Genomic DNA, 27922 nt, shown 5'->3' on the forward strand with positions numbered 1-27922 from the left:
ATGGTCCGTTATTTACTCAGCTGAGCAATAGATGAGGGAGAATGCATCAGAGCTGACCCACAGGACTGAGCGGTGGGGCTGATGGCGTGCAGCGGCTGGCACCGCACTGGTTAGTGACGGGGAAAGAGGGAATTTTGAGGGGGTAAGCTCTTGATCCACGCCAGAGTAGCTGGAGTCTGTTCCTCTGCTGTCAGCTGAGAGATGGAGAATGATTTTTTTCTGCTGTTCTTACTTTGAGTGATAGAAGATGAGTTTCTGCTGTCTTAGGCTCAAAGAAGTCATATTATCAATATCCCTTCTATAGCATTTTTACACATGTGTGTTCTTTTACCAAGGGTTTCAGAATGGTGGCACAATTAAAGGAATTACACTTGTTAACCTTTCTTCTCTTCCGCTATAGTTGTGCTTCGGTCACAGCGTCCCTCATCCTACACAGCCGCTCCCGCACGGTCAGGTGCCCGTTCAGCGCTGTAACAACACAACGGTGCCATAGACTACTTGACTACAGGGCCGGGCGGGGGAAAAAGCGGGATCGCTTTAGCATTTAAAGGTTGCCCAGGGGCAGCACGGGGCGTGGCGGGCAGCTGCGCCCCGCGGGGCTCTGCCCACGCGTGGCCGGCAGGCGGCTGAGGCGAGACCCCCGGGCGGAGCTGGCCGGGCCGGGGGAAGAGGGGCGGGGGGGCCGCAGGTGCCATTTAGGGCGCGATCCGTGCCGCCGCACCGCTCTCTCTCCAGAGATGGCGATGTCTCGCCGCCGCCGGCCGTAGCCGCGCGCTGCTGGCCCGAAGCATCTCAGAAACGCCGCCGAGGCGCCAGAGCCGCCCCCCCGCCCGAGGCGGGGAGGGAGACCGGCGGGTGCCCGCAGCCCCCGCGCGCGCCCCCCGCCCCAACCGCCGCCGCGCGCGGAGCCGGGGCCGCGGCGGGCGCGAGGCAGGGTCGCCTGCCAGCGCGCCCCCGCCGCCCCGCGCGCGGCCGCTGGCCGCCAGGGGGCAGGCGCGCGGCGGGCGGCGATTGGCTGCCGGGGGCGGAATGATGTCGCGGTGGGTCCCGCCTCGCCGCGGCGGTGGGGAGGGAAGGGCCCTGCGTGACTGGGCCCCCGCCCGCTCTCCCGCCGGGCGCCGCGGCGGCAGTTACTTAGCGGTTGGGAGCGGGCGCTCGCTGCGGCTGTCTCTGCCTGGGAGGCTCTGCCGCCGGGGTGCGTGACGCAGCCGCTTCTCGCCTCGCCATGTCCAAGGAAGCGAAGAAGCCCTTCCGCCAGAGCATGGCCGAGTGGCGGCAGTTCGTCTACAACCCCAACAGCGGCGAGTTCCTGGGGCGCACGGCTAAGAGCTGGGGTAAGGGCTGCTGCGGGCAGTGGGATGCGGGCGGGGGTGTCGGCGAGCCGCCCCGGGCCGCCGGCGCAGGCGGGGGACGAGGCCGAGCGCTGGGAGTGGGGGGATGGCAGCGGGAGGGCCCCCGCGGCGATGCGGCGGCGCGGAGCGGCCAGGTGAGGCGGCCCGCGAGGCCGTGGCGCACGCGCCCCAGTAACCGTTACAACCGCCGCCGCCCGCCGGTCTAAAAATAGCAGCGGCCGTGACAGCGGCGGGTGGGGGCACCTCCCGGAGCAGGTGGGGGTCGAGGGAGGAAGAGGAGCTTCTGGGAGCGCGTCCCGAGCTGACTCACCCTCCCGCCTCAGTACGCAAATGCAGCGAATCGGCCCGCGGGCTCCGCCTCCGCCCGGTCCGTGGGGGTGGGGGGGCGCCGGGGCCCGCCGCCGCGCGGCCGTGACGGGCTTCCGCCGCGGAGGTGGGGGCTGCTCCCGCGCTGCGCTTATCTCTCGCGGCCGACGGCAGACTGCTCCTCTCCGTCTCCTATCGGTGCAGCCTCCCGGTCCTTGTCACCCCCCGGCCGCTCCCCTGCATCGCGGGGAATGGAGAATGAATGGGCGCGAATTGCCTTTGCGCCTGTAGGCGTTAGCTGCGGAGCTGGGGGCGGGGGGAACCGAGACCAAAACCCAGAAAGTTTAGGAGCCCCGATTCCTGACAGTCAAGGAAAGAGTGATCGTTCTGTGTCATTCTGCTAAACTTGTTCCAACGTAGGGCTTCTGGGCCTTTTATTTTTCTTAACTGAAGCCTTTAAATGAAGGTTCTCCAGTGAAGCTTGCGAAGGCAGTGTTTGTTTTCCTACTTTCAGGTAGTCTTCCCAGTTGCTTTCCTCTGAGCTGGAAAGCATGTTATCATAATCTTGTGGCTGCCAATAAAAATATTTGGATTTTCTGAGTTATGTTTTCTCATATTAAACAGTTGTATAAATGCTTAATATTAGGATGTTTCTTCAGTCCTCATGGGATGTGTTTACTGACTTCAGAAAATGCTGCGTCTCCTCCCAAAACTTGGATGTAGTTGGGGTACTTAATAGCTGTGCTTACAAAACCAACAAGAATCTCAGCGTGGCGTAAAGGAACAAGCCAATACATCCTTGGCCTTGACACAATCTCAATGACTACTAATGTTGAAATAGTGAGGAGGAGCCTTAGGCAGGCTATGCATGGGGTGCGCTTTCTTTGCGCTGCCGATGTCTCCTGTCGATCCGGAGAGGGCCCTAGCTTTGACATGAGTTCTCCTCCATTCAGATGGAAATAAGAGCTTGCGAGCCACTCTGCCAGTTGAATAGCAAAGGAGAGGAAATTTCCACTCTGCTGTTGTTGTCTAGTGATCTTTCTGTACAGGCAGGTTTCCTGAAGTGCGTGGGCTGGATGAATGGGTGTATGGATTGCAGAAGTCTGCCTGTGTCATGAATCTGACGAGCACGAATACTGTGGGCACGATAGAAATAGCTTATAACTTCTTCAGAAAAGTGAAGTTGAAACCACCTTCTCTGTTTAAACCTATCTAGTAGGATAAGTCACTTACAATATTTCTAGTCTCTGCTAGTCCCAGGCCAATAGATAACACCTGAAATTGATACTATTTAGATGGTAATTGAGTTTCTGTGGCCAGCTCCCTGGATAAAAGATGTTTTTCCATATTGAGAAAGTATACACAGGCTTAGATAGCAGTTTGAATAGTTTTACTTCATTAATAAATTTTCTTAAGTGGTTTGGGTGATTGGTATGTGGTTAGTGCTATATACTTTTTCCTTAGCCTGGACGTTAAGAGGTGACTGTTCAGAAGCACTATAAATTGTCAGTGTATTTTGTCATCAATATTTATTTGTCCTGATGATTGTACTTATGTAGTTTAATTATATATATTAAGTAAATTATAGTCTTTGACTGTTTTAGGGGGTAGTGTGTGGTTTTCCGTTTGGTTTTTATTTTTTAATTGCAGAACACTAATTGAGTGGCTCTGTTAGTACAGAAGAATATGCAGGACTTGGTGTCACTTCTGCCCTTGCAGTACTGATGTGAGCTTAGAGCAGTCTCACTGACTATTGTTCCTTTTCTGTTGCCGGTCTCCCCTCTGAAAGGTGGGGAGGTAGGAGAAGAGCTCTGGTTGCCAGTCCGCTGGGCTGTGGTGTCTCCAGGGGCAACATGGTAAGAATTCAGTTGACTCTGATTCTTCCATGTGTATTTCTCTTGTCTCCAGACAGCTTCCTCACAGAAATAAGACAGAAGCACTAGAGAAACTGTTAAATAGTTACTCACATTATGTTCATCTTTTGCCCTAATCTGAGGCAGTCCTGGGGGCTTATGTGAATTGTAGCTGCAAGGCAGCGATTGTCTGTGAGTCTGAGTGCTGTGGCACTGGAGTACTCATCTTTATCTGCCGTTTCTACACCAGGTTTTGTAAAAAGGTCAAATGCGAGCAGCTCCTATACTCATTTGTCATGTAACAGAGGTATGTTGCCTTTCACAGTTTGGTAAAAACCCTGTACTAAGTCTCCTCCTGCTGTAAAAAAAGAGAGATTTTTACTTTACTTTTTGTAGACTTGAGGGATAATTCAATTAGAGTCTTTCACAAATTGGTATCCAAATCTAACAAAAACACCCCTACCAAAACCCTTACATTTTTAGTTATCTGGCATAATCATTTGTTGTATTAAAGAGACAGAAAATACTGGAAAAAAATGTTGATGAGTTGGTGGTGTTCTCAGCAGCAACGCCTGAGGGGCACTAATAGTCCTCACAGAGGTGATGGGAAGGAGGGTTGGTCCTAAGGTTCCACACAGGGTGTAATTAGGTAGGGCAAAGAAGGGGGAGCTTGGAAGACTGCCATGCGGGGCTTCCTGTAAGTAAAAGGAAGATTAGCATCTGGCTCCGTCTGTAACGGCAAGGTGCTGTGCCTGCCTAAATTATAGAAAGAACGGAGTGAGATCATCATGAAAGTATTGTAATGGGATGCTCACTGCACACTCAGATGTGTGCATTATCTTACAATATAGACAGTAAACTTTTAACACAAGGTTACAGAAAAATAATTTTTTGGGGAAAAAAAAGGCAATATAGAGTCTAGCAATACTTCATTTATGGTCACACTAGATGTCATGTCAAGCTTGTTTATGCCTTTCTGTAAAGCTAGTTGTGTCAAGGTGTTCAAGGTAGAGGCGGCATTGTCTTGAAGTACACAGTAATTCAGATATACTGAATATTCTTTTGAATGCTTAGCTGCATCCTTCAGTGCACAAGTATGTGCTTGAAATTAAACAAACAAAAAACCCCACCAACAAAACCCAACACCTTATTTCTAGGAAAGCTTTCCGCCATGTCACTAGATATACATTCTTGTCAGGCAGTGTAACGAAAGATCCAGTTTTGCTTCTGTTTAGCCTTTCACTGAGTTCTTGCTGGGACATACAGTGCCGTCAAAGTTTTAACTGCTTTTCTGACATGATTCTTCTGTGTTCTTTATCAGTGTTTTGTTGTGATTTAGCTTTCTTCACAAGTAGTGTATTATTAAACATCCTGGCATCACTGTCTGCCATTGCAGTAGAAGCACTTACACATCCGAGATGTGGAGAGAGACACAGTGGGGTTTTTTTTTATTGTGGCAGGTGGACAGTTCATATAAAAATTCCTGCACAGTCAGGAATATGACTGCAGTCAAAATCCTACTAACCTTTTCCATAATACTGCCTATTGTAAGAAATGAATATTTGAGAAATCAGTAGGATATTTTATTTTTCATGACACAGGTCACTCTGAAGAAAGAAGACTTGCCTTCTCTTGTTGCAGGTATCAGTAAGCTCTGGTGGTACAGTGAAAGTATTTTGTGGGTTTGGGGTTTTTTTTGTGTTGTAAATGCTTAATCATGACATTAAGCACTGGCTTTTGTGATTCTTTGCGAGTTGCAGATTTAACAATTTTTAATGTCAAATTTAATGTCAAATGAGGCATTTAGCCATGTTATATGTGGAGCCCTGGCTTATTGTGAAATAAACTGTAATGCAGGACTGAGGGTTTATTTCTTCCTGAAGTTTTCCTTCCCTTTTTCTTCCTCTTCCTCTCCCTGCTATCCCCAAAATTTGGAAGACAGTAACTCTCAAGTGTCTAGGGAATAAAGTTGAAATATGAAACATGATTATCTAATATGTATAGTTATATTAGTTTAAGGCGAGGAAGTCCGTCTGCAGGTGGACCAAAAGTCCAACCAAAAGTTGCTGGCACTGGTGGTAGTCACTAGTAACATTAGTTAGTTATTTAAATCCCTCTAGTTAAAGATACTGAAGAACGATCAAGCAGGTAATAGGATCAGTGCTGCTTGGAATCCAGCAAACCATAAAGACAGCATTTCATTTTCATTGTCGCAGGTAATATTGAATAGTTGCTTCTGTGTCTGTTGTGAGAGTGTTTATATTGATACCTTTATATATCTACCTATGTATCACATATAGGTAGATCTGCCAATCTGGTTTATGCCAGATTGATGTGCTTTTTATCATTTTTGCCATGTAAAGTTTGGAAAGCTCGTATTCATCGTGGAAATGCTGTCCAGGTATGTGCTATCTTGTATTCACCAGAGTCAGAAATTCTAATTTTCATAGTGGTGACGTACTTTGATCCTTGCAAATAAACTCCAACTAATGATGGCACCGGCATATTGGTTCAGAAATGGCAGTTTTCCAAATTTGACTTATCCCTGTGGTTAGGATATGAAGGGGTTTTGGTACTGTGATGCCCTACAAAAAGAAAAAAATCAAAACAAAAAAACCAACTAGATAAATTATAATGCAGAATTTTGGTTTTGGCAGTTTTTCTCATGTGGTAGTTTTAGTGTCAAAGACTGAAGGACTCAAAGGGTTTGGTGTAGCAAGATGTTCTGCAACGATTGAATTGAGTTGCATGTTAGATGTGGTAGCTTACTTTCCTCGGAGTAAATGTGGAGGATAGCTTTCCATTGTTACTTGGGTACATCTTGTTTCCACACAAGAAATACGGTACTATGTGAAGGTATTTTGGCAGAGCTTCTTGACAGGTTATGGCTTGTTCACTGTGATTAGCTTAGGATAATTAATACTAATAGGCTCACAAAGAGCAGCTTACTCAGTTTGGGGCCGTTGGAAGGGGGTTTTTGCTGTTTGTTTTTTCCTTCTTTTTAATGTGGCAAAGTAGCATAAATGGGGCACTTTAGTGGTCAGTGTTGTGCAGTGCACTTACAAGCTATATTAAAAGAAAGATTAAAAATAATCTCTGTGTGTGTGCGCAAGTGCTTTGCTGGACTGGGGGAGGTTCGTGGAATTCCAGGGCTGTGAATAGACACAGTCTCTCTGGCCTTTCTACTGCTGCAGCCCCGGTGGATGTGATGTTGCTGGGAGGGACAAGGACTCCGTAAGGGACTGTGCACACTGCAGTCTCCACCACAGAGTCCATCGCTGTGTTTTAGACATTGGGGTGCCTCTCATTTTCCCGGGTATCGCCACTCCCTCTGTGGGCACGAGGGCTCCCCAGGGACTGCATACACATAGCAGTTCTGCCTCGCTGCAGTCCTTGGCTGAGAGGGGGACCCCAGCAGCCCCCTTCCCCGCTGGAGTGGAGAGGCTGTGTAGGTGGATGTGCACCGTTGCCTCGACTGGAGGGAGCAAAGGAAGAGAGCTGCAGCAGGGTTGGCTCAGCCCTTCAGGGAGCTTCAAAATGAGGTTGAAGGCCAGTGTTGCAGATGTTGTGATAGTATTGGCCCAAAGCAGTACTATTCTTAGGGCCGTGTCTGCTTAGAAGTGCACCACCGTGGTGCTGTTACGACCATCAGTAATAAAGAAGTGGCCAGGGATATTTTTTTTTTTTTTTTTAACCTGGTGAAGTTAAGCATCATCTTTCAGAAATTAAAATACTTTATGTATTCTGAAGTAGCTCAGTGACAAAGATTTCCCTGACTTTCTTGCTTTTGTGCCTAATTGCCACAGAAGGTGCTTGTCTTGTCTTAAATGTCAAACATTTTTCTGCTCCATTGGAACTGATTGATGAATTTCTTGGTCACTTGATGAAAGTATACTTTTTAGACAGGTTGATGAAAGTGTATTCAATAATTGATTAACTTGTAGGGATCAAAAGGAGAGCTGACCAAAGATTTTGTAAGGGAGGTTGGTTGTTTGTTTTTGTTATACCCAAAATACATTGGGTATTAATCAGAAGATCATTGTTCTGTTTTGGATCCAGTTAAAGCAATTGCAAGCTCATAGGTAAAGCAAAGTGCTGGTGTGCTAAATACAGATGCAACTTCTATAGTGGCTTTTGTTGATTAGGATTTCTACTATTTGTTTTTATATGCTCTTTTCAGCTTCTAAATAGCTTCCGAATAGCCTCAGAAATAGTTTATAATAGATGTCTAGCTGTCTTGTTCATTGTAGAGTAAGCTTGTTCTTGTGTTCATGTACTTTGCTACTTAACTTCTAATCACTGCATTGTACCTTACATTTCAGTGGTTCCCAAGTGTATTTTAAATCACTTTCAGATTACTGCAGATTGGTAAATAACTTTATCAACATGTGCCTTGAATACTAGAACCAAGCCTAAATCTGGTAACATTCAGCTGGTTGCTGCAGAGAACTTATGGTAAAGAGAATTTGGGAACCCCCTCATTATTTTAATATATATACACTGAATTCTTTCAGGAGAAGTAATGCAGGTACTTGCATCTTTAGCAGTCATGGATTACTGGGGGCTTTAGTACACTAGAAAATATTTTAGCACAAATTTCAGTTTCAGGGACAGGAGCCAGGGGTTAGGCTTCCTTCTGTCATCTTCCAGTGGACTGTACACATCACTGGGCGACAGTCGTTTTTGCTTTAATTTTTCCTTTTCTATGGAAGGGTGAAAAATACTGTGCTTGAGTGTCACATAATCAAGTGTCAGTGGTAGAATGTTGCATAATGGTTTTGATAGCAGCCTTATAGCTAGAATATTTTATAAAAACTGAATTTGCATCATCGTTCAGTTATGTTTTTGAATTAGGTTTTGAAGGTGGCTTTCTGTGCAAGCATCTGACATCCTCAGTACTTGTATAGCTCACATTCTTTTTGACAATGTCTATATATGTGTCCTTAAGTCTCAAGTGTTCAGTCTTAAAACAGAATCACACGCTCTTTTTTTAGGTTAGTATTGTATACTCGATTAATAAAACAATTTCTGTTGAATCTTAAATGTCTTTTAGTAAGTCTTCCAACCATATGGTATATATGCTTCATCTTTAGTTGGGAACTGTCTCCAGGTAAACATAAATTTTAAAAGGTAATTTTTTGTAAATTATTTTATTTTTGTAATTATTTGTAATTACAAACAATGTAAGTATTTGTAATTAATTATTCTTTTTGTAATTATTGTAATCACGATTACATATTCTCAGAACTTCTGAAAACAAACCCAAGGAAATACAGCAAACACTATGCTGTTATTTTTTTGCTTTAATGAGATATGCTAACATGGGTCCATCAGGGTCAAAAACGAAATAATGCAAGAATACAAAACCTTGCTTGAAAACTTAGTTACTAAAATAATTGAGCTGTCCCAAATTTTAAAGGGCTTTTAAATTAGAGTTATGCATCATACCTCTGAGAAAAGGGCAGAAACTTCTTGAAAATCTCTGCAGCTGATCTGAGTTCCTATCATCTCTAAAGTAAGATTTTAACTTTGGTCTGTTACCATGTCTTTTCAGTAAACAGCTGATCTGTGTATCCAGAGTGCATGACTGTGCATGCATAATAAAAAGGGGGGGGGGGGGAGAACAGGAAAAAAAAAATAAAAACACTTCATCACAGTAAGTTTTCAAGCTGTTTTCCTAAGTAGTGTTCTCACTTGGCGATTTGTTGCAATGAAGTGATGGAGAGATACATGTCATGATAGGCTGTTTGCTTGAGGCTGTTTCCTCAGGTTTTGAGGAGCTCTTCCTTAATCAGCTGTCAAGTCGGAGCTAGTAATATCTGTGTAATTGGTGAATTCCAGGAATGTTGCCGAGTCCCCGAGGTAGACTGGTGAAGCAGGTGGATGTGTTAGGCAAAGACAATGATAAGTCTGAATAGAAGACTTGTTTTGTTTTCAAAAATATGCAGCAGAAAGCATTTTCATCTTGAGAAGTCTCTTGTAATGGGACATATGTGTGAATGAAGTCTCTGTGTGGAATTCTCTCAAAGATCAACTATGTTATTAAAGTACCAATTGCTTCCTACCTGTTCTGGATCCAGTGTAATAATTTTATCTTTTCACTCAGTTCTTCTGTCTTCCCTATGACCCCCTCTTCTCCGGGTACAAAACTATAATTCTCTTAAACAAGTGAACCCCTTTTTTTTTTTTTTCTAATGGACTGCTTAGTCATCTTTGCCAGCTTTCCTATGTAACCCAAAGAGCAGGTTTTAATGCTTCTCTCTTAAAAATAGAGATGCCAAAATGCCCTGGCAAAAGAACCAGAAAGTATGAAGAAAACATTTTGGCACGCGTTATTCTGCACTGTGCAATACATATATATGCTAGAGGCATACTAATTTATAACTACAATTCGGAGTGGCAAGGGACTTGGGGGGGCAAAACCAAATGTTGTATTGCTTATTTCCCACTTTGATTTTCAAAATAGGTAATGGAATTAGCTGAAACAAAACCAGTAATTTTAGCTTTTTCTTTACAGGTTTGATCTTACTGTTCTATCTCGTATTTTATGGCTTCCTAGCAGCACTCTTCACATTCACAATGTGGGTTATGCTTCAGACACTGAGCAGTGATATACCAAAATATCGTGACCGGATTTCTAGTCCAGGTAACAGTGTATTTATTTTTTCATAAACCTCTGTCTGGTTTAACAGCTAAGTTTAATTTGAGAGTTTGTTGAAGTATAACTGCATATGGGAAACTGTGATTAGTATTCAATTATGTATGGGCTTCGAGGGTAAAACTTGGTGTGAGGCAAGTTATATATGTTTATAGCATAAATTGTCAGTAGCTTTCTGTGTGTATGTGCTAACTTTTGCTAGTTTTTCTCTTAGTTCTTTTCAGTTGAATTTGTCATGTATGTAGACCGCGATTTAACTTGCACATCCATACAACATCCTGTTGTAGAAGTGGGATTATCATTTAATCAAATTGCTTTAAAGATACTATAAACCATTTCTCTTGGATCAGATGGAAGACCACCTGGGATTAGTATTTGATGCTTTGAAGAAAGTACAGGAAGGCCGTGCTATGGGGGTAATCCGCTCAAGAGCGTGTAAGGACTATGATACGAAGGCATTTCCAGAGTTTTTGTTACAGTGTTAGATAGCTTTCAACTGACATGGAACGTCTGTGGATTTCAGGCGTTGTTGACCTATTGTGTAGGGATCCACTGAAGACAGAGGGTCCCATTTTATGATGAAGCAAAGTCCACATAACATGGAGTGGCCACTAAAAGTGGTGTCTTCCTTCCTGGAGCTACTGCTTCCTTTGTGTACATGCGCATCCAGTCCCACCCCACTGTTCCCTGGTTCAAGGAGCTATATGTGACAGGAAAAAAAACCCTGCACAAATAAAAATGAATAATAGAGTGGTTGTCTTCCCCCCCCCCTTTTTTTTAAAGATTGGTTTAAATATGTCACTAAAATCTGTCATTATAGGCTCTATTTTGGTGTATCTCCATATTGGGGGAAAAAAATAAGGATTTTCACTGAAAGATTTAAAAGATGCTTCTGCATACTTTAACTACGCCAAAGAGATTAGTTTTCTAGTTACTGTTTCTGGAGAGTGTGTAAGTATTTGATTTGTATATGTAACTTATATGACTGGGCCACCTGAAAATTTGATAAGATATCTCAAATTTTGTAATAACTTGGCTTAGGGACCAAATTTATGTTTGAAACACAACAAAACTAAATGGCTATGTGATATGAATATTTTGGTGGCAATTAGACAACATTATTTTTTTAAAACACTTTTTCCTTTTTCGAACTCTAGACTCTTAAAATTAACCAGCGTCTTGCAGCTGCATCAACACTTAAGATGATACAGTAAACTTTGTGTGAGCAAATTGCAATTGGGCCAGTGTCTCTGTATTCTGAACAGAATTTGTTTTGATGTAATGTTGAGGCCTTCTCTAACAACTGTCTTCTTCTTAGAAGGGATTCTTGAGGATTTGTGGTGTTTTTTCAAGATAAGAATGTGCTAAAGGCTGAAAGGAATATAAAACCCCACCACCTTCTTAGTTTACAAAAAAAAAAACAAAAAAAGAAAAAAAAAAAGTGGCTTAGCTGACCATTTCTCCACATTTCCTTTGTGGTAGTCAGAACCTTGGTAATGGATGGAGCTGTGGGTAGCTGTGACTTAATACTGGACTTGAGTGACATTTTTTCTATTGTGCCTCTCACAGTTCAGGGTATTAATTTTCGTGTGTTTTGAAATAAGTCATAAAGGATGTTTGTTTAAAAAAAGTACGTATGCTACAATTAGTTTTTAATTTAAGAATTCCTATAGCATTTCTGAATTAAATTTTTTAAATTTACAATGTCTTTTATTACTCATACATAAGAGTTAGTAAAATTGTTTATTTCTGTTTTAATGTTTCTCTTTAACTCTGTCATTTTTCACTTGCAGTGAAACATGTCATGTTCCTGGCTGTAAAACTCTAAATTAAAAAAAAAATTCTACATACAAAACCTGGATGGCGTAGGTCAAAGGTTTTACTCTTGTATTAAACATACTTGGAAATCTCACAGTTGATTTATTTTATAATTTATATTTGACTTGCATTGTACACTGGGATATAATAGCATCAATCAAATCCAGATGATTTAAAAACCCTTTTTTTAAGTCCCTCTTGGAATTGTAGGGTAATGTAATCTCTGTTACAGTCCTAGATGTGATCCTATGTTGAGGCTGCTAATTCTGATCCACTAGAAGAGCCCAAATCCTGCATTTCTCCCAGTCTATGCATCAGTCCTTCAGATAGCTTTTTCTGTAGAATTGACACCATAGTCTCTGGGCAGACTGTGATCCACTGGAATTGGAGCAGTCCTTTCCTCTTAGGATGTTTTTGAAGTTCCCCTCAAGCAATAAATCTCTTCAAATTATTGTTTAATTCATTGATGACTAGTTTAGTTACTTCGTCATATTCACTTTGGAAAACAGTATCCAAGTCCTTCATTTGCAATATAATTCTAATAGATAATAACAATATCTTCTTCCGCAAAACAATTTAGTGTGTAAAACCCCTTCAGTGATTTTTTTTCAGCCATGTTACTAATTACCTTGTATTTTGTTGAATCCCAGTTTAGTGTGGAGGCCAGAAGATGACTGTAATGGTGCAAAGTAATTTGCAGTCAAAAATGGTATTTTTAGTTTTATATGGACTGTCAGTCATCAAGGCATTTAGTTGTGGCTTCCCTGGAAATAATTTAACTGCTGCTAATGCAGAAAGGAGAATTTATTATTTCCCAATTTAAAGTATTTGTAATAATTTCTGCGTTCAGTTGAGAAGCTTGGTCACTTCTGTAGGTGAATCCTTAATAGACCTGGGCTGCTTAATTGCGCTTCCTATATGCTTTCCAAAAGCTTGCTGTGATTGATTGACTACAGTATGGCATTAAGAATCCAACATTAAGACAACTTACATGACTTTATTTTCCCACTGTAATCTTATCTTCTTACATAATTGTTTTCTATACAGAAGCTTTGATTTTATTTTTATTTTTTAATTTTGGGAGATCGAGTTTTGTTTCCTGCCTTAAATTTTATTCATTTGGAAATCTGGTTTTAATTGGTTTTGCTAGAGGATAGGAAACTACATGGCATCCTAAGCTGATACAATTAGTTGCTGCTGTAGTTGCCACTTCTTCCCTTACGCCAAATTTTACATTAATCAAACCATTTTAATATTCTAACTTAGAAGAAAACTTATCTGATACAAAATGGGTTGGGTTTTGTTTCTTTCTTTGTTTTTCTTTTGTGGAACTGCAATGTCAGTTCTCAGCTATACTTGAAGAGACAGATGCATGGACACTCCTCTGTTAATCACAACTGCAGGGTTTTTGTCCTTTCTGATTATTTATATTAAATAAGAGTTACCTTAAGGTAGTATGAATAAAGCAATCAATCATACACCTTTTCTGAACAGATTTAATCTCTTCTGCAATATCTGGTGGTGTAGTGCTGTTTCATTCTGCTACAGAAGCTGTGATGAAAAATAGTAGCATTAGGTATCCATGTTAGTGACAACTCCTGATGTTACAGGGCTGTGTGTATTAGCAGAGAGTGTGCCTTTTGCTTTCACCTGCTACAAAAAAAATCTCTTTTCAGATTGAATTCTGTACCTTTCTTTACCCACATCCTGGGAAGGACAGTTCACCTCTCTCAAGGGCCCAAACTCCATGTCAGTGTCTGCCTTTTTCATCCTTCAACACAAAGCTGAACTTCAGCGTTCAGTAATCTGTGTCCTTGTTTCTCCTGCCGGTCCTGGCTCCCTGGCTGTAGATTGTTCCTGTTCCAGTACCCTCAGCCAGCAGCTGAATGAAGCCAGCCCTGGGCCCCCACGGCAGCAGCAGGGGGAAGCCCGACCGGTGCTAGCAGCCTGGGAGGCAGCTCAAGAGCATTTGTAGTTACCACAGCCTGGCTAAGGTCACTCTTTCAAGTGACACGCATGCAGTGGTTTAATAAAGTTTCTTGTATTTTCCATGAAACAGATGACATCTAAACTTTCTGTTTGAGGAGGAAAGGACTAGCAACTAACTCGGCTTGTCTGTATTGATTGGGAAATCTTTCAAGCCATCTTTATGCATTATAAAGTTTTTAAAAATACTTTGTTTCTTGTGGGTTTCTATGAGATTAATACAATCATAGCTTCACTCTATATTGCCTAAAGCTTTGAAGCATAGCTTTAACTGGAGGTTTTCTGCGTGTGGTTTGGGGTATTTTTTCAATTATTTTTTAAGTTTAATTTGCTGAATAGGGAAAGCGGGAAGTGAATCGGTAAAATTCTTTTATTGAAAGTGATTAAGTTGCTGATTTTGCTATTCCTAATCAGTTGCATTTGGTTTGTGAATTGCGGTTATACATTGGATTGAATTTAAGTATTAATTCATGTAATGTTGATTTTGATAACTTGACTTCAAATACAAACTACCTTCCAGTACTGTGAAGAGGTACTGTGATGGGGTAACATTGACGTTTCTTTACAGATAGGTATTTTCCAATGTATGGATATGATTTTTGAGTAGGTTAGACTGGTGTAGGGAAGAGAAATTGTTTAGTTCTTTACTTGCACTTTTTCTTTTTTAAGGACTTATGATTTCACCAAAGCCAGACACTGCATTGGAATTTTACTTTAACAAGAGTGATGCCCAGTCGTATGCAGAATACGTTTCTACACTTAGAAAATTTCTTGAATGTAAGTAAGTTACTTAGCACTGCCCAAGTAATTCAGGAGTCTTAATGTCAAGTACATTAGTTTCCTTTTTTGCTTGTTACCGATTGCTAATGAAAACTGATGCAAGTTCAGGCTTACTCTAGCCATGTGTGTTATTAAAGTACATGCTTTACAGGGAAAGGTAAGTATCAATTCCTACATTGGACAGGGAGCCTGAGGAATAGTGGAGTACGTAACGGAAAGTTTTGGGTCCTAGTCCAGTGCTTTGGTGGCATGATTGTTTCAATACTACAAGATGTAGAAGTTACATTATGCCAAAAGAATTCAGTGTAAAATTACATAGGTCATGTATTGGGAGGCAAAGTTTATCAAGATTTAACTGATCAGGCTTTATCTAAATGGCATGGTAACTGAGTGAGAATCCTTTAGTCTTAAGAACTTGAGTGTTTGCTTGTTTAAAAAATGAGACACACAAAGATTAATTTAATTGCAATTTATTCATTTTCTCCCTGATACACAGTATTTACAGGCAGGGATAGTTAAACATTGAATTTAGACCATGGAAAAAAGGTAACATAGAACAAGACTGAAGGATGGCAAAATCACTAGTTTAAGTCATACGTTATTTTACATATGTGCTTGCCTGTACACCATCTAGAAATACAGAAGTCCATTTAAAATACTACTAAGTTTAACCCCTCAAAAGTTGTAAGTCAGAATTGGACGAGGTGCTGTAAAATCACACCTGTGTGCATGGGTTGCTTCATTAGCTACACAAGCTATGCTTGAATCTATCTGGATTTGTAGGTTTGGTGCCTGCTAAAAGCTTCTATGAGTAGCTCTTTCTTTCAGAGCTCTGCCAAGGGTTCCTGAGAGGAATGCTACATTGCATGATTACCTGCCTCGCCTGCAGTTCAGTGGGTTTTGGACTCTTGCATTGAGGATGAACTTTCATTACCCTTTTTCTATTTTAATTTGCTTATGCTTAGCTGGGGGTGGGGTGTAAAGGAGGGGAACAAAACCATAAAACTTGTTAGATGAGCGTTGGTGACAGCGTGATCTGTGTACTTGTGAAGTACAAGAAACACAAGAAAGTGAGAAACAACTTGGAATGTTAGTGTAACATCAGTTATACTGATATAAATGTAGAGACAATTTAGTATTAGTAATTGAAATACTTGAAGTTTTCCCGTGTGTTTGTGAAACGAACATGTGCAAAGGGAAAACTGGTTTGACTTCCAGGTAAAACCTTGATGGTTTATATTTTAATACATTATTAGTTTAGAATTAGTTTCAGTACAGAAATGAATGGTTATGATTATTAATATGATTGGAAAAGCAGGACAGCATTATTTCTTTTGTAATACTCCTTTTATTCTTTTCATTCGAGTACAGTGCCACTTCTTACTAGGCTTTGAAAAAGTGTTTGTTAAGATGGATATAAGAGACATACTGCTCTGAAAATAGTCCTTTGAGAAAACTCCTAGACAAGTAACAACTATAAATTAGATATTTATATAGGCATCTGCAGCTTTTGGCTACTTATGTGCTTCATACTGTTGACTTACAAGCTATTTCTGTTTCATAGCATATGATGATTCAAAGCAATCCCAAAACATAAACTGTACACCAGGAAGGATTTTTGATCAGAATGATGTTGCTGTTAAAAAAGCGTGTCGATTTAACCTCTCTGAGCTTGGACAATGCTCTGGAAAGGAAGATAAGACCTTTGGCTATTCTAAAGGAACTCCCTGTGTGCTTGTGAAAATGAACAGAGTAAGTGCCTACTTATTTTTTAATTCTTAGTGTAAGTGCTCTCAACTACCACAGTATGAAAAATGACTGTAGAAAAGGACTGAAATACGTGTTCAATTTGCTTCTTAAGGTATTTGCATTTCTGGAATAGTGTAATTTACTGAAATGTCTATTAGACATTAGAAATGTCTAAATGTTCATGTGTTTCAGAGAGTAAAATGAAGTGAGCTTTTTGAGCATCCTAATACTTAAAAGTATCGGCTTTGATTAATTGAGTCAAGATATCTAAAACCCCTGTTTTAAGGAGTACAGTGCTCTTCGTTTTTGCTTACTGTTCTATGTAACAGATTCTAAAACACTGTGCAGGTAAAGCCTGTTTTACTCCATCTCTGCATTCTAGAAATGTAATTAGAATGTCACACATTCTGTAACTCCTAAACTATGTAAGGCGACGAAAACTTTACTGAGTGGATAAGTGTTTGACTTTTCAGTGATGTTATACATTACTTGAACTGCTAAACTGAATCTAAGCCATTAATGTTACTTGCTGAATGTAAAATAAGAGAATAGTGCTTTCTGTGGCCCCTGTAACTATTTGAACTTTAACTGAAATCTTTAAATCTTAGTCCTAGTCTAAAATTGTGCTTCATATAAAAATGACACTAGATAGATTTGCTTCCTGTGTGAACTCTGTCATATTAAGTGGGGGAAAAGATCAAATTTAGTCTGTAAAGCTGGAAAGGGGAAGAAAGTCTATAAAATTGTTAACCTTCTCTCCTTTAGATAATTGGATTAAAGCCTGAAGGGGAACCACGTATATACTGTACATCTAAGGTCAGTTCTGAATGTAAGAAATAACTGTGTAGTTAATGTTCCTTGTAATTAGGATAAAAAGTGAAGTAATATACTGTGTCAGAACATTTATTTCAATCCCTTTTTTGTTAGACTTTGTACTTTTTTTTTTCGTGTTTTCATCTTACTGTATGTCTAGTTTGGTTTTTGTGTATTTGATTTCTTTAGTGTACTTACAAAAATACTCTTTTTGTTGTTGTTCTTTCATCTTTAGGTGTATTTGAGCTACCTGACTTGCTTTAGAGTCGAGGAAAATGCATACATGTAATTTGTGGTCATATTTATTTATTGTGAGTTGTGTTTTGTTTTCCCACTTCATAACCTGTATTTTTATTTTTTCTCCATGCTGCAAGTGCACCTTAGACAATTTTATAAATGATGGGTAAGACACAGTGTGGAAACTAATGTTACTGTTCGAGTAAAAGTAGCCTTCAAATCAAGTATAAACGATTTACAATAACGGGTAATCTATGCATAGTTGTTGTGTACCAATGGATTTACACAGAGTGTTTTATGGCAACTATAATAATTACTTTGACTTCTGCATATTTTTCCTAGAATGCTTGGGGAGCAGAGAAAGCCTTGGTAAGTTAGTAGCTTGAGCAAGGGATGGAGTCATGGCTTTTAGCTTGAGGTGACTGATAAAAATGTAGGCTGGGACATTTCAGCAGTTAATGAGACAAATACTGTAAGTGTTCCTGCCTTCATCCTAGGTACCTGCTGTAGGCATAAATTTTAATACTTGATTTTTTTGTGGAGTCTTTGGAAGTTTTGATCTCCCCATGACAGTCTGTTGCAAGTAAAGGGGATTGCTTCTCTTACTTGAGACTGATTTCTTCGTGTCCGTTCTTTAAAAATGTTGTTCTGTTGGAGGAATTATTTGTTTCTTTAGAATAAAGCAATTAAGTTCTTTCTACTTCTACTAGTACTCTTTCTTCTTTGACTTCTCTAGTTTATAATTTTTCATCATGTGGTATCACAAACTGGACAGAAGTTTGCCTCTAGCTGAGGTATTTTTAATGACAGAATTGTTCCCTCTGTCATCATATTGGAAGTAATAATTTCTCTCGAGGTGAATTTGCCATTTGTAATACATTGAGTCTTTTAATCATTTTCCTGCTGGTTATTGGTTACATAACCTACTTGGTTATTTCCCAGTCTATTTGTATATGTGAATTCTTGAAGTTCATAGGTTTGAATTTCATGTTGCTGTTTTTGGCTCTACCCCCTGTAATTTTTCATGATCATTTTAATGGGATTGAGTTCTCTTAAATTTTTTAAACTACTTACGGGTTGGTGCCATCAACGAATGAACTTTATTTTACATCTCTCAAGTCTTTCCTGAGAACACTGAATAGGGTCCAGGACAGTCATCCTAATTTCCACCTGAAATGCTTTGTGATGTGTTGAGAACTAATGTTCCAGTGATTTGTAAATATTTATGGTAATCCTATTTTATTCAGCTTTCTTCTATGGATGCTCTGTGAGACAGTGGTAAAAGCTATACTAAGCAAACAACAGACGATGCTTTTTCTTACCCTCTGATCTCACTAGCAAAAGAATAAGTCTGATAACAACTTGGTTGATCATGGGTTTGCTATTTTTTTTGAGAAACTTACAAATAAATTGTACTGTATGTTATGTATTTTCTTGTCCTCTTTCTTTAAGTACAAAGTACTGCGTTCTACCCAATCTAGTTAGAATTTCTCTGATCTATGCAAGTGTAGTGTTTTTAAATTTTAAGATTATTAATCGTATTAGTTCTTTACTGACTTGCAGGGAAAGTATTTGTCAGGTTTTGCTACTTCGAGTGCATCTATTTTATCTTAAATTAGCCGATTCTTGCCCTAGCTCATCATGATTTACCTGCTTAGAAAAGCTTAAGTATTGGTTACAATTCATCCTTCTCTGTAGATAACAAAGCAGCAGCATCGACAACTTTCATTTTCTCCTTTTGTCTATGCTTGATTTTTACAGAACTTCTCCTTTTTTCTCTTACGCCCTTTGCTTATTGAAACTCTTACTTTAAGCTTAAAGCATTACGCTGTTCTTTACACGGGCCTTTCAGGCCTTGTTTCCAATTCCATTTTTATTTCTTTGACTCTTTAGGATATGAGTGCTATGTAGTGGTCTCTTCCTCTTTTGTAATGGATAAGGTGAATGCTTACCTGGAAATAATATCTTAATATCTTGTGGCTCTTCTGGATCTTGTTGATGCAAGGATGTGAATTGTGACTCTCTTGTATGCACACTGGAAAGGTGGAGTAGGATAACCAATAGACTTTTGCGCATTTTGCAGACAAATTTTTAATTGCGTTGCATCTGCCACTGTATTTGAATGTTTCCTAAATACTGGCTTATAACAGAAGCTGAAGTGTAGTGTCCATTTGTACTTCTCTGTTGCTTCTGTTATTCAGGGTGTTTACCTAGTCTTAAAGTAACTGATATGTTCTGTTGTGATGTTGTTGGTTTTGTGTTTTTTTTCGCCTTCTATGTTGCGGTCAGTAAACATGGATTAAAAGAATTCAGGGTGTACTGCAAAGTTTAATCTGAGTGGCATGCATTTCTGAAAATAAACCCCGTGCTGGTATTAGCTTCATAGAACATGTAAGTGTATTTGTGACGTTCATAGCACAAATGCAACTTAATAGTAATCTTAAATCTTTAGATCTTTATGTCTTAATCTTTACATCAGAAACCTTTAACGTCTGAGTGACAAAGATGGATTTTGCTTAGAAGTTGATTTAATTGAGCAGAGCGGAAATCCTACTCTCATGTTCTCTTTTTTGTTTGTGGGGGGTTTTTTTAGCCTGTAGATTTGCTGTTTACCAATTTTTCTTTCCCCTTCATCTATATTTTTCAATATTTCTTGTTCTTTATAGTTAGAGTTTTACATTTATTGAGAGCAATTTGGAGAAGTGTCTGCCTGGAACTAACACAATCCGACTTTTAAATGGAAAAAAAAAATTTCTTTTTAGTCAAACACAAAATAAGGTTAATAGCTTCTCTCTGCGCATCCTGCCAGTCTTTGCCACCTGAAACGCCATTTTAAGTTTTGCACTTTGAAATTTATGTTCTTCAAGCATTCTCCTGTGAGGTGATTGTTCTTTTTTCTCCCTGCACTTTTCCTATGGGATTTTTTAAAAATAGAAAAATACTAGATAGATCTGTGATTTCAAAGTCAGCACACTTGATAGTTGGGGATGCCCTTTGCCCCCACACAGTGGTAGCTGTCGTCACTGTAATTTCTGTAGGTTAGGGAGGTGAGTGTTTGCAGTGTCAGACACTAATTCCAGCTGATTCTACCTTCTGCACCCTAGAGGAACTGACCTGCTGTAGTCCTGAGGATCTCCACAAAGAGACGAAGTCAAAAAAGGATTGTGTTTCCAAGAAGTTTGAAGATCAGCATATTAGGTCTTTAGTTTTGGGCTGGAGGTACGCAATTTCATGTGCACTGGAACATCTTGCAGCAGTATTCTTTCAGGTTAAAACTGCCTTTACTGAAAATTGGTAGATTTGATGCATTATATATTTTTTTAACTGTAGAGAAGAAAATAGCCTTGCTTTTGTCAAGATACTCAGCATCTGAGATATCTTGCTTTTTGTGACAGGAATCTTAAGAAGTTTTACAGTTTCTACTAACAGATACTGCTCTTTATCTTGTGCAGTTACACCATTTCTTCTTCTCAAATGATTACAGATCAGTCTTGCCCAAGTTCTTTCCTTCGATCTTTGTACATTGTTTTAACATCTCTAAAATTATTCTTTCACACAGTCAGTGTGGTAGACACAGTCAGTGTGGTAGACACAGTCAGTGTGGTAGACACAGTCAGTGTGGTAGACACAGTCAGTGAGGTAGAAGTCTATCTGTCCAGCTAAGTGGCCTGATTTTTAGGTTTGCTGACAGACTGCAACTTGTTGTGGGAATTGTAAATGGTAAGCAGAAAAAGTGACACTCACTAATGGACTGATTCTTGAAGCTCTTCAGCAAATGCAGCTTGTTTAGGTGTTTTTGTTATGTTTTTTTAAATTGTGTGGGTATATTAATTAGGATTAATTAATTATTAAAGAAACTCTCAAACCCTAGCAGTTGCATGAGACAGGCAGTTGCATGTCCCAGAATCTCTCTGCTATTGCGTTGAGTAGCCTAATGCATATATATTTGACTGCATGCATGTCTTGTGTTTAGCTGCTCCAGAAAGCTCTACTCCTATTTATCTCTTTTTATGTTATTCCGTACTCTGATTTTTTTTAAACTGTTATTTCTGAAATATATTTGAAAATGAGTATTTTCAGCTGCATGATCTTTAAATAAAATAAAGAATAATGGCGAAAAGTAACACATTTCTACTTAGTAATTAAATTTGCTAGCTCAAGGTCCAAAATACTTAGTAAACATATATTGAAGTATTGCAATAATTTAGACTGCAAAGGGACAAGAATGTGGCCGTATCCTAAACAGCATATTGTATGTTCTTTTGAGGAGGTGAGGAGAAGGTGTCCTTGAACTGTGATTTATTCTTTACTGTTTTTTGATCTTTGAGTTCCTCTTTTGCTTAGTTTTGTTAGTGCAGTTGTCTTCTGAACTTTGTAGTGTATCTTTTTAAAATTGTAGCTGTTGTATATGGTAGTATAGAAAAAAACAATGAAAGTTACTAGTGCACTTTGAACTTGTGAATTACTCTGAACAAACAATGATGTTCTAAAGATACATTTAGCATGTGGGGGGTGGTGGTAGTTTTAGTGGCATTTCCCTTTATCATGGTAAAAAGTTTACCTTATTATAGAAAGTCACATCAGATGTGAACATTTTCTAGTGGTTTGAACTTGTGGTAGTTTGACATTCTGCCAGGATACGCAATCCTGAGGAATATTGTATATAGGGAGGTGTGTGTATCGATATACTGATAGCCTGTGGCTGGGACAGCTCAATCATATATACATATTTTTGTGTATCTTACAGATTGGGTGACTCCTTAGTCAGAAATTAGGCAGCAGCTTTGTAGGTAGCTGCTGCTTATTAGAAGATTTGGGATTATAGGGGAAAGTCTAGTTATAAGGTATGCATATGTATATTGTTCCTCTAAGGTGATGATGATACACAGGAACTCTGGTAACATCACCATTTAAAATTTGTGTTTCCTTTTACGTAGCCTATTAGTATTCCAAGACTAGCTGAACAAATGTTAGGAATAGTGACCATTGCAGGGAACGGTCTATAGTTCTTTGTGAAGGGTTGTATTGTTCCAAATTTAAGAGGCTTAAAAACCTGGCTTTAAACAGAAATTAATCTTTATCTTTTAACTTAAATGTGGATGTGCTGTTGCTTCACCAAAATATACAGGCTTGCTTGTGGACACTTGGAATTTTAGCTTTGCAATGAATACTCTCTTCCCCTTCCCCATTGCTTTGACTCATAAGGGAAACATGAAGGCAAGCTGTCTTGACTTGATTACTAATTTAAATACTACTGTTAATAATCCTTACTGTAGCAGATGTGTGCAGCATGTAACTGTTTGCCAAAAACAAACCTATTTTGGAAGTTATTCTAAGACTTTGTAGCTCAGTTGCCTTTTTTGGGGCATCTTGTGCTTTATCATTGGGCTATAATTCTAATTTTGTATTTATTTTTATGCAAGCAGATATTAACTTTTAATTTTGTTGCTGTCTCAAATCACAGGAAGAAGGCATGGTTGAGATAAATTATTTTCCTCCTGAAGGCTTGATTGACTTAATGTACTTTCCATACTATGGGAAAAGCTTGCATGTAAGTCTGCCTTAATGATGGTCTTCATTTTGTAAGTGTTTAGTTTGTATTTGCATTTACAATTACTAATATCAGATTGATTCTGAAGTTTGAACTTTGTAACGAGGTATTCTTAAGGAATATTACATATGCAGAAATTTCACAGTGCTTTATAAGATTAGAGATATGCTTTAGCAGACATAAGGAAATAAACTGGGCATTGTCCTAATGAAGAAGAGGCTATACACTAGCAGTATTTAAGGGCATCTCCTGCTTTTTGGTCACTGGTATCTTTTGGAATCTTTTTGAATGCAGGGAAAGGCAGGAAAAGTAAACTGGTTCTTTGGATTACAGCACAGTTTCTAATCCTTGGAGTTTATGTATAGGATATTAAGTTTATAATTCATTATGGTATTGTTGATTATATTTCTTTGTGGCTCTGCAGCCATGTTTTCTATTTGCTCTGTTTTATGAGGAAGCACTTCTGCAAGGTAGCAGAATTTTTTTTTTTTTCCGGTTTTCTTATCTTTGTTTTTCTTTGCATGCTCCATCTATCCTCATTGTATTCTGACATAAATTTTATTTATCTAATTGAAGAACATTTAAGTTTTAAAAAAGCCTGAAGCTCACTGCTTTATGGACACAGAATATATAGAGTTAAAACTCCATTTTCTTTTCAAACTTGAATTTAGTTTTTTCTTTTCTTGCATCAACTTGTAATAACTACATATAGAAAATGCATAACTTCTATCAAACATTAAATTATATGGCCTCTTATCGACCAAGTTAGTCTAATAAATATCTCCACTGTTCACCATTGATGATAAAAGTACTTTTTAAACATAAATCTATTAGATCCATATTATACCACAGTGGTGGTTTGTAATTTCCTGAAAGTGATTTTTGTACTAAATTATTCCTTTATCAGTTATTTTTCCAGTGTATGCTATACTTACTTGCAGCAGTTCACATAACATTTTTATATCCTCGCGTGGGTTTTACTAATGAGGAAGGAGTTTGGATTACTTCAACATTTGCTTTCATGTTATGGGTAGTTCTGTGTTTTCCATTTCGTTGCCAGACTTTTTGAATTGGTAAGCCATCCATTTTCTTAGACATACAAGACTAGAGAAAGACTGTCAACCTGTGCTTCCAACAGGTAGAGTCAGTATGTACTCTATCTCTTTCTTGGAATGAAAGAATAGGGAAAGAGAGCACTGCTTCCCTAAGAAACACAAAATACAACATCTGTAGACCTTGACATGTCAGGAGGTAGTTTATACCGAAGATGAGATTAAGAACTTTTCTAACAAAATTCCTGCCTTGCTGCTATATTGATGACAAAGGAAAGATTATGAAAGGAGGGTAATGAAGTCAGGCAAAACTCAATGCTATTCCTTGCTTGACTTAGGTGATTAAGAAAAAGCTTTACATTTTTTACAATTAATTAAAAAAAAATTTGGTAGTTTTTGGGTTCACTATCCTTTCACATTCACTTTGTCATGTGGGATAGGGGCTATGGTTTGAGGGATTCTTGCTTATGTGAGGCTTGGTTCTCCTAACATTAGTATATTGTGAAAAAGAAGAGGCAGTAAGAAGAGTTGTGAGAGGTTGAGGTATTTGACCAGGTCTCAAGAGACTGGACTGATTTCTTGGGTATACAACAGGATTTTTCTATTGTATCAGTGTGGAATTGTTGAATTACTTTATTCTATAAAGGAGTTAAGAGGATTCAGCTAATCTTGCTGCTCTTGTGCTAAGGTAGGAGATGTAAAAGTACTAATATCTAGGGTTTCGTGGTCCAGAATGGTTATTTGCCTTTTGCTGCTCAGCACAATGAACCCAACTCCCTGACCTTAGGGAATGTTACCTTTTTAAGATGATCTGTAGCGCTTAATTAGGCTGCTAATTCTCTTCTCCTCCTCTCCTCCGCCCCCAATTTTAAATTGAGTAAAAGACCATTCTGATATCATCTGTATTCAAAACATCATAGAAATTCGTGTACCTATTTGAAAAACCTTGGTAATGAGAAGACTTCTCTGAGGAAACACATGAATTTTATTTCTGATTTTTACAAAACTCATTTAGTACCTCCAATGTGGTATGACCCTTACAACCAGAGAATTTTTTAGGGTGCCTTGCCTAGCTGCGTTTCCCCCTCCCAGTTTGACGTTCATAGGAGCGCAGGAAAATTTCATATCTAGTAAAATAACCATCCAAGGAAAGTAGTTATTTCAATCTAGTTCTTACTAATAGTTCACATTAAAGATTTTAGCACATCAGCTTCCATGCCATCTTCTTCGTAAATGAGACTTTAAGTATCCTGTAGTGCCTTCTTTGATAGAAAAGTAGAGATGATAGCCTAAAAACCAGAAATGTATTAAGAAGTCTCTTAATTTAATGAGGAAAAAAATCTAACCCAAAATTTTGTTCAATTAAAATTTAAGGCTTATGCTTGTATAATAACGTAGTGACATATTTAGTCCACTGGCTTATATGAATTTTTACCCAGAAAGTAAATAATTTTGCTTAATCAGCAGTCAGCAGTATTGACCTAAAAATACTTTATGAATATTGGATGAATTACAGCTTTAACAGTGTATAATAAATAAACTCTTAGTTAACTCATAGGCACATTACAAGAGAATTCAAGTTGTCCTAACTGAATTGGACTTGAGAAGTAACATTGAGTTGACCAAAAAAAAATTTGGCATTAATTCTTAAATTTTAATTTTTATTATAGGGAATGGAGTCAAGAATTGTAATTGTTCCACCAAATATGATTGACCAGGATACTGTCAGAACGTTCAAGGAAAGGTTTCTGTGTAAAGCTATGAAACAGATAGCACATTTTAGAATGGATTGTTGCTGAGCAAGTAAATGGGATAGGGTGGAAGGGAAGCTAGTTTCCTAGTAGGAAAGTAGGAAGGAAACATATAATTTCAGAGACTGTTTCAGGTCGAGTTTTCTAGAAAAACTGGATGCAATGTAATAGTAAGGAGTAAAGTCATATGCCTTTTTGAGGATACTGCCTGTGACTTGAGTTGTGTTTAATGTATTACTTAAGAATGGTATGAAGAATGTATACCTGACTTTCTAACTCGAAAACTGAAGTCTGCACTTGAGTCAAACTGGCCTTTGAAAGGCTGGGTTCTTAATTAGCTTTTTTTTAAACTGTTCTGATGGATGAAATGTTAATTTAAATGCTAACTTACTCTGATATCTCAAATATTTTCCCCATCTTTCTGTTTACTAGGCTCACTATTTACAGCCTCTAGTGGCTGTTCAACTAGCAATTAACTCCAACAGTACCAAAGAAGAAATAGCAATTGAGTGTAAGATCCTGGGCTCACCTAATTTAAAAAATGAAGATGATCGTGACAAGTTTCTGGGACGAATTGCCTTCAAAGTTCAGATGACTGAATAGCGGGAGTAAAAAATTCTCCACAAAGTAAACATTGTATTGTCTGTTTTGTATCAGCTGGACATACCATTCTAGGATATGAGACCACCTTGGAGAATGTTAAGGTGGTTTATGGTGTTCAGGGTAGCATAATAATATGCTTCCAAATTGTATGTTTAAAATCCCTCAAAATAAATGCCTATCCTGCTTCTGCCTGCCCCATTGGAACAATGTACAGACTATAGTTATGTCATAGGGACCTGTAAATAGCTGTTTTCAAACACATAATAATGGTGACCTTTGTCCTGTTCTAAAATGTGATTTTATCCCCCAAGTGAGTGTCTCAACCTAAATGTGCTGTGCTATGTAAATATTGTATTGATTTAACACTGGTTTAACTGTCATATCTCAATGCTGACACAGTTATAGGGATAAATAATAAATGGTACCTGATTGACATAGTGACTTTTTGTAAAAGTAAACACTTCCAACGTAAATTGTGTGTATGGGAGTGGGTGGGTGGATGGCTGGCTGGCTGCGTGGAGATGCCTTAAATTGTAGACTGGGTGGCGTGGGAGAATTGAAATGGATTTTAAGAGTTGGTATGGACTTCTAAAAGTAAGTGCTCAACTAGTACTTTCTTGTGCTTGTCACTGTGCAAGTATTGTGTACATGTAATACTTGATATAGAGTTTGGTATTCTAGCTGAAGAATTGCATCCTTCTTCGTGGTGTTAATTGCTTGCGATATGTGGAGCACAAATAAAAACTAGACAATATTTTAAAACTTTTTAGTTCAGAAATACCAATATACAACAATTTACATTGTTAGGGTCCTGGTAACAATTGTACAACAGAGCTGCTTAAAAGAAATGGCTTCGCTATTGTGGGAACAGGCTTTCATTTTCCAATTAAAAAATTTCCTGAAGAAACTCTGTTTAAAAAAGAGAAAAAAAGGATTGTCTTGATTAAACATTCCTGTTTAATTTATATACTCTGTTTCGTTGCATCATTTTAACATGCTTCACATCTTCATCTCTTTCAACTTGGATTTTCTGTGTATTTTCTTATCATCCATTTAGAAAATTGGTGTCATCAACTGCTTCATAGGAATATCCTACTGACTTGGAGTGGGTTACTTGCGGTTTAACTGAAATATTTTTGTTAATCCAGTTACTAAAATGACTGCAAATAGACTGGTTTATTTGTGACTGCTCCTCACATTAAACCAAGCTGACCCATTATATTGAGTTACAACTTTAGCAGTTGTGCTGACATGGGATTTATATTACTCTTCCCCAGGGTTTTTGTTTGTTTGTTTTGGTCTTGGTTTTTTTGAGCATATGATCCACATTCTGATGTCTTGTCAATATTAAAGACCACAGCAAATCAGCATTTGTGTAAATACCTGTATGTTCTGCTAATTAGGCCTAAATTT

General features: G+C 38.8%; 1 protein-coding gene across 1 annotated transcript; it reads left to right on the forward strand.

Annotated features, from left to right (window-relative positions):
* Positions 1-1225: 1225 nt before the first annotated feature.
* On the forward strand, positions 1226-26509 carry ATP1B3 (ATPase Na+/K+ transporting subunit beta 3; the record flags this gene model as incomplete). The annotated part of the gene is made up of 7 exons (XM_082003848.1): positions 1226-1334; positions 10029-10157; positions 14643-14750; positions 16318-16505; positions 17268-17318; positions 23017-23103; positions 26339-26509. The coding sequence occupies 7 exons, from the start codon at positions 1226-1228 to the stop codon at positions 26507-26509; spliced, it is 843 nt and encodes a 280-aa protein (XP_081859974.1).
* Positions 26510-27922: the final 1413 nt, after the last annotated feature.

This window comes from Phaethon aethereus (genome assembly GCF_964289735.1).
Source record: "Phaethon aethereus genome assembly, chromosome: 9".
Taxonomy (NCBI): Eukaryota; Metazoa; Chordata; class Aves; order Phaethontiformes; family Phaethontidae; genus Phaethon; species Phaethon aethereus.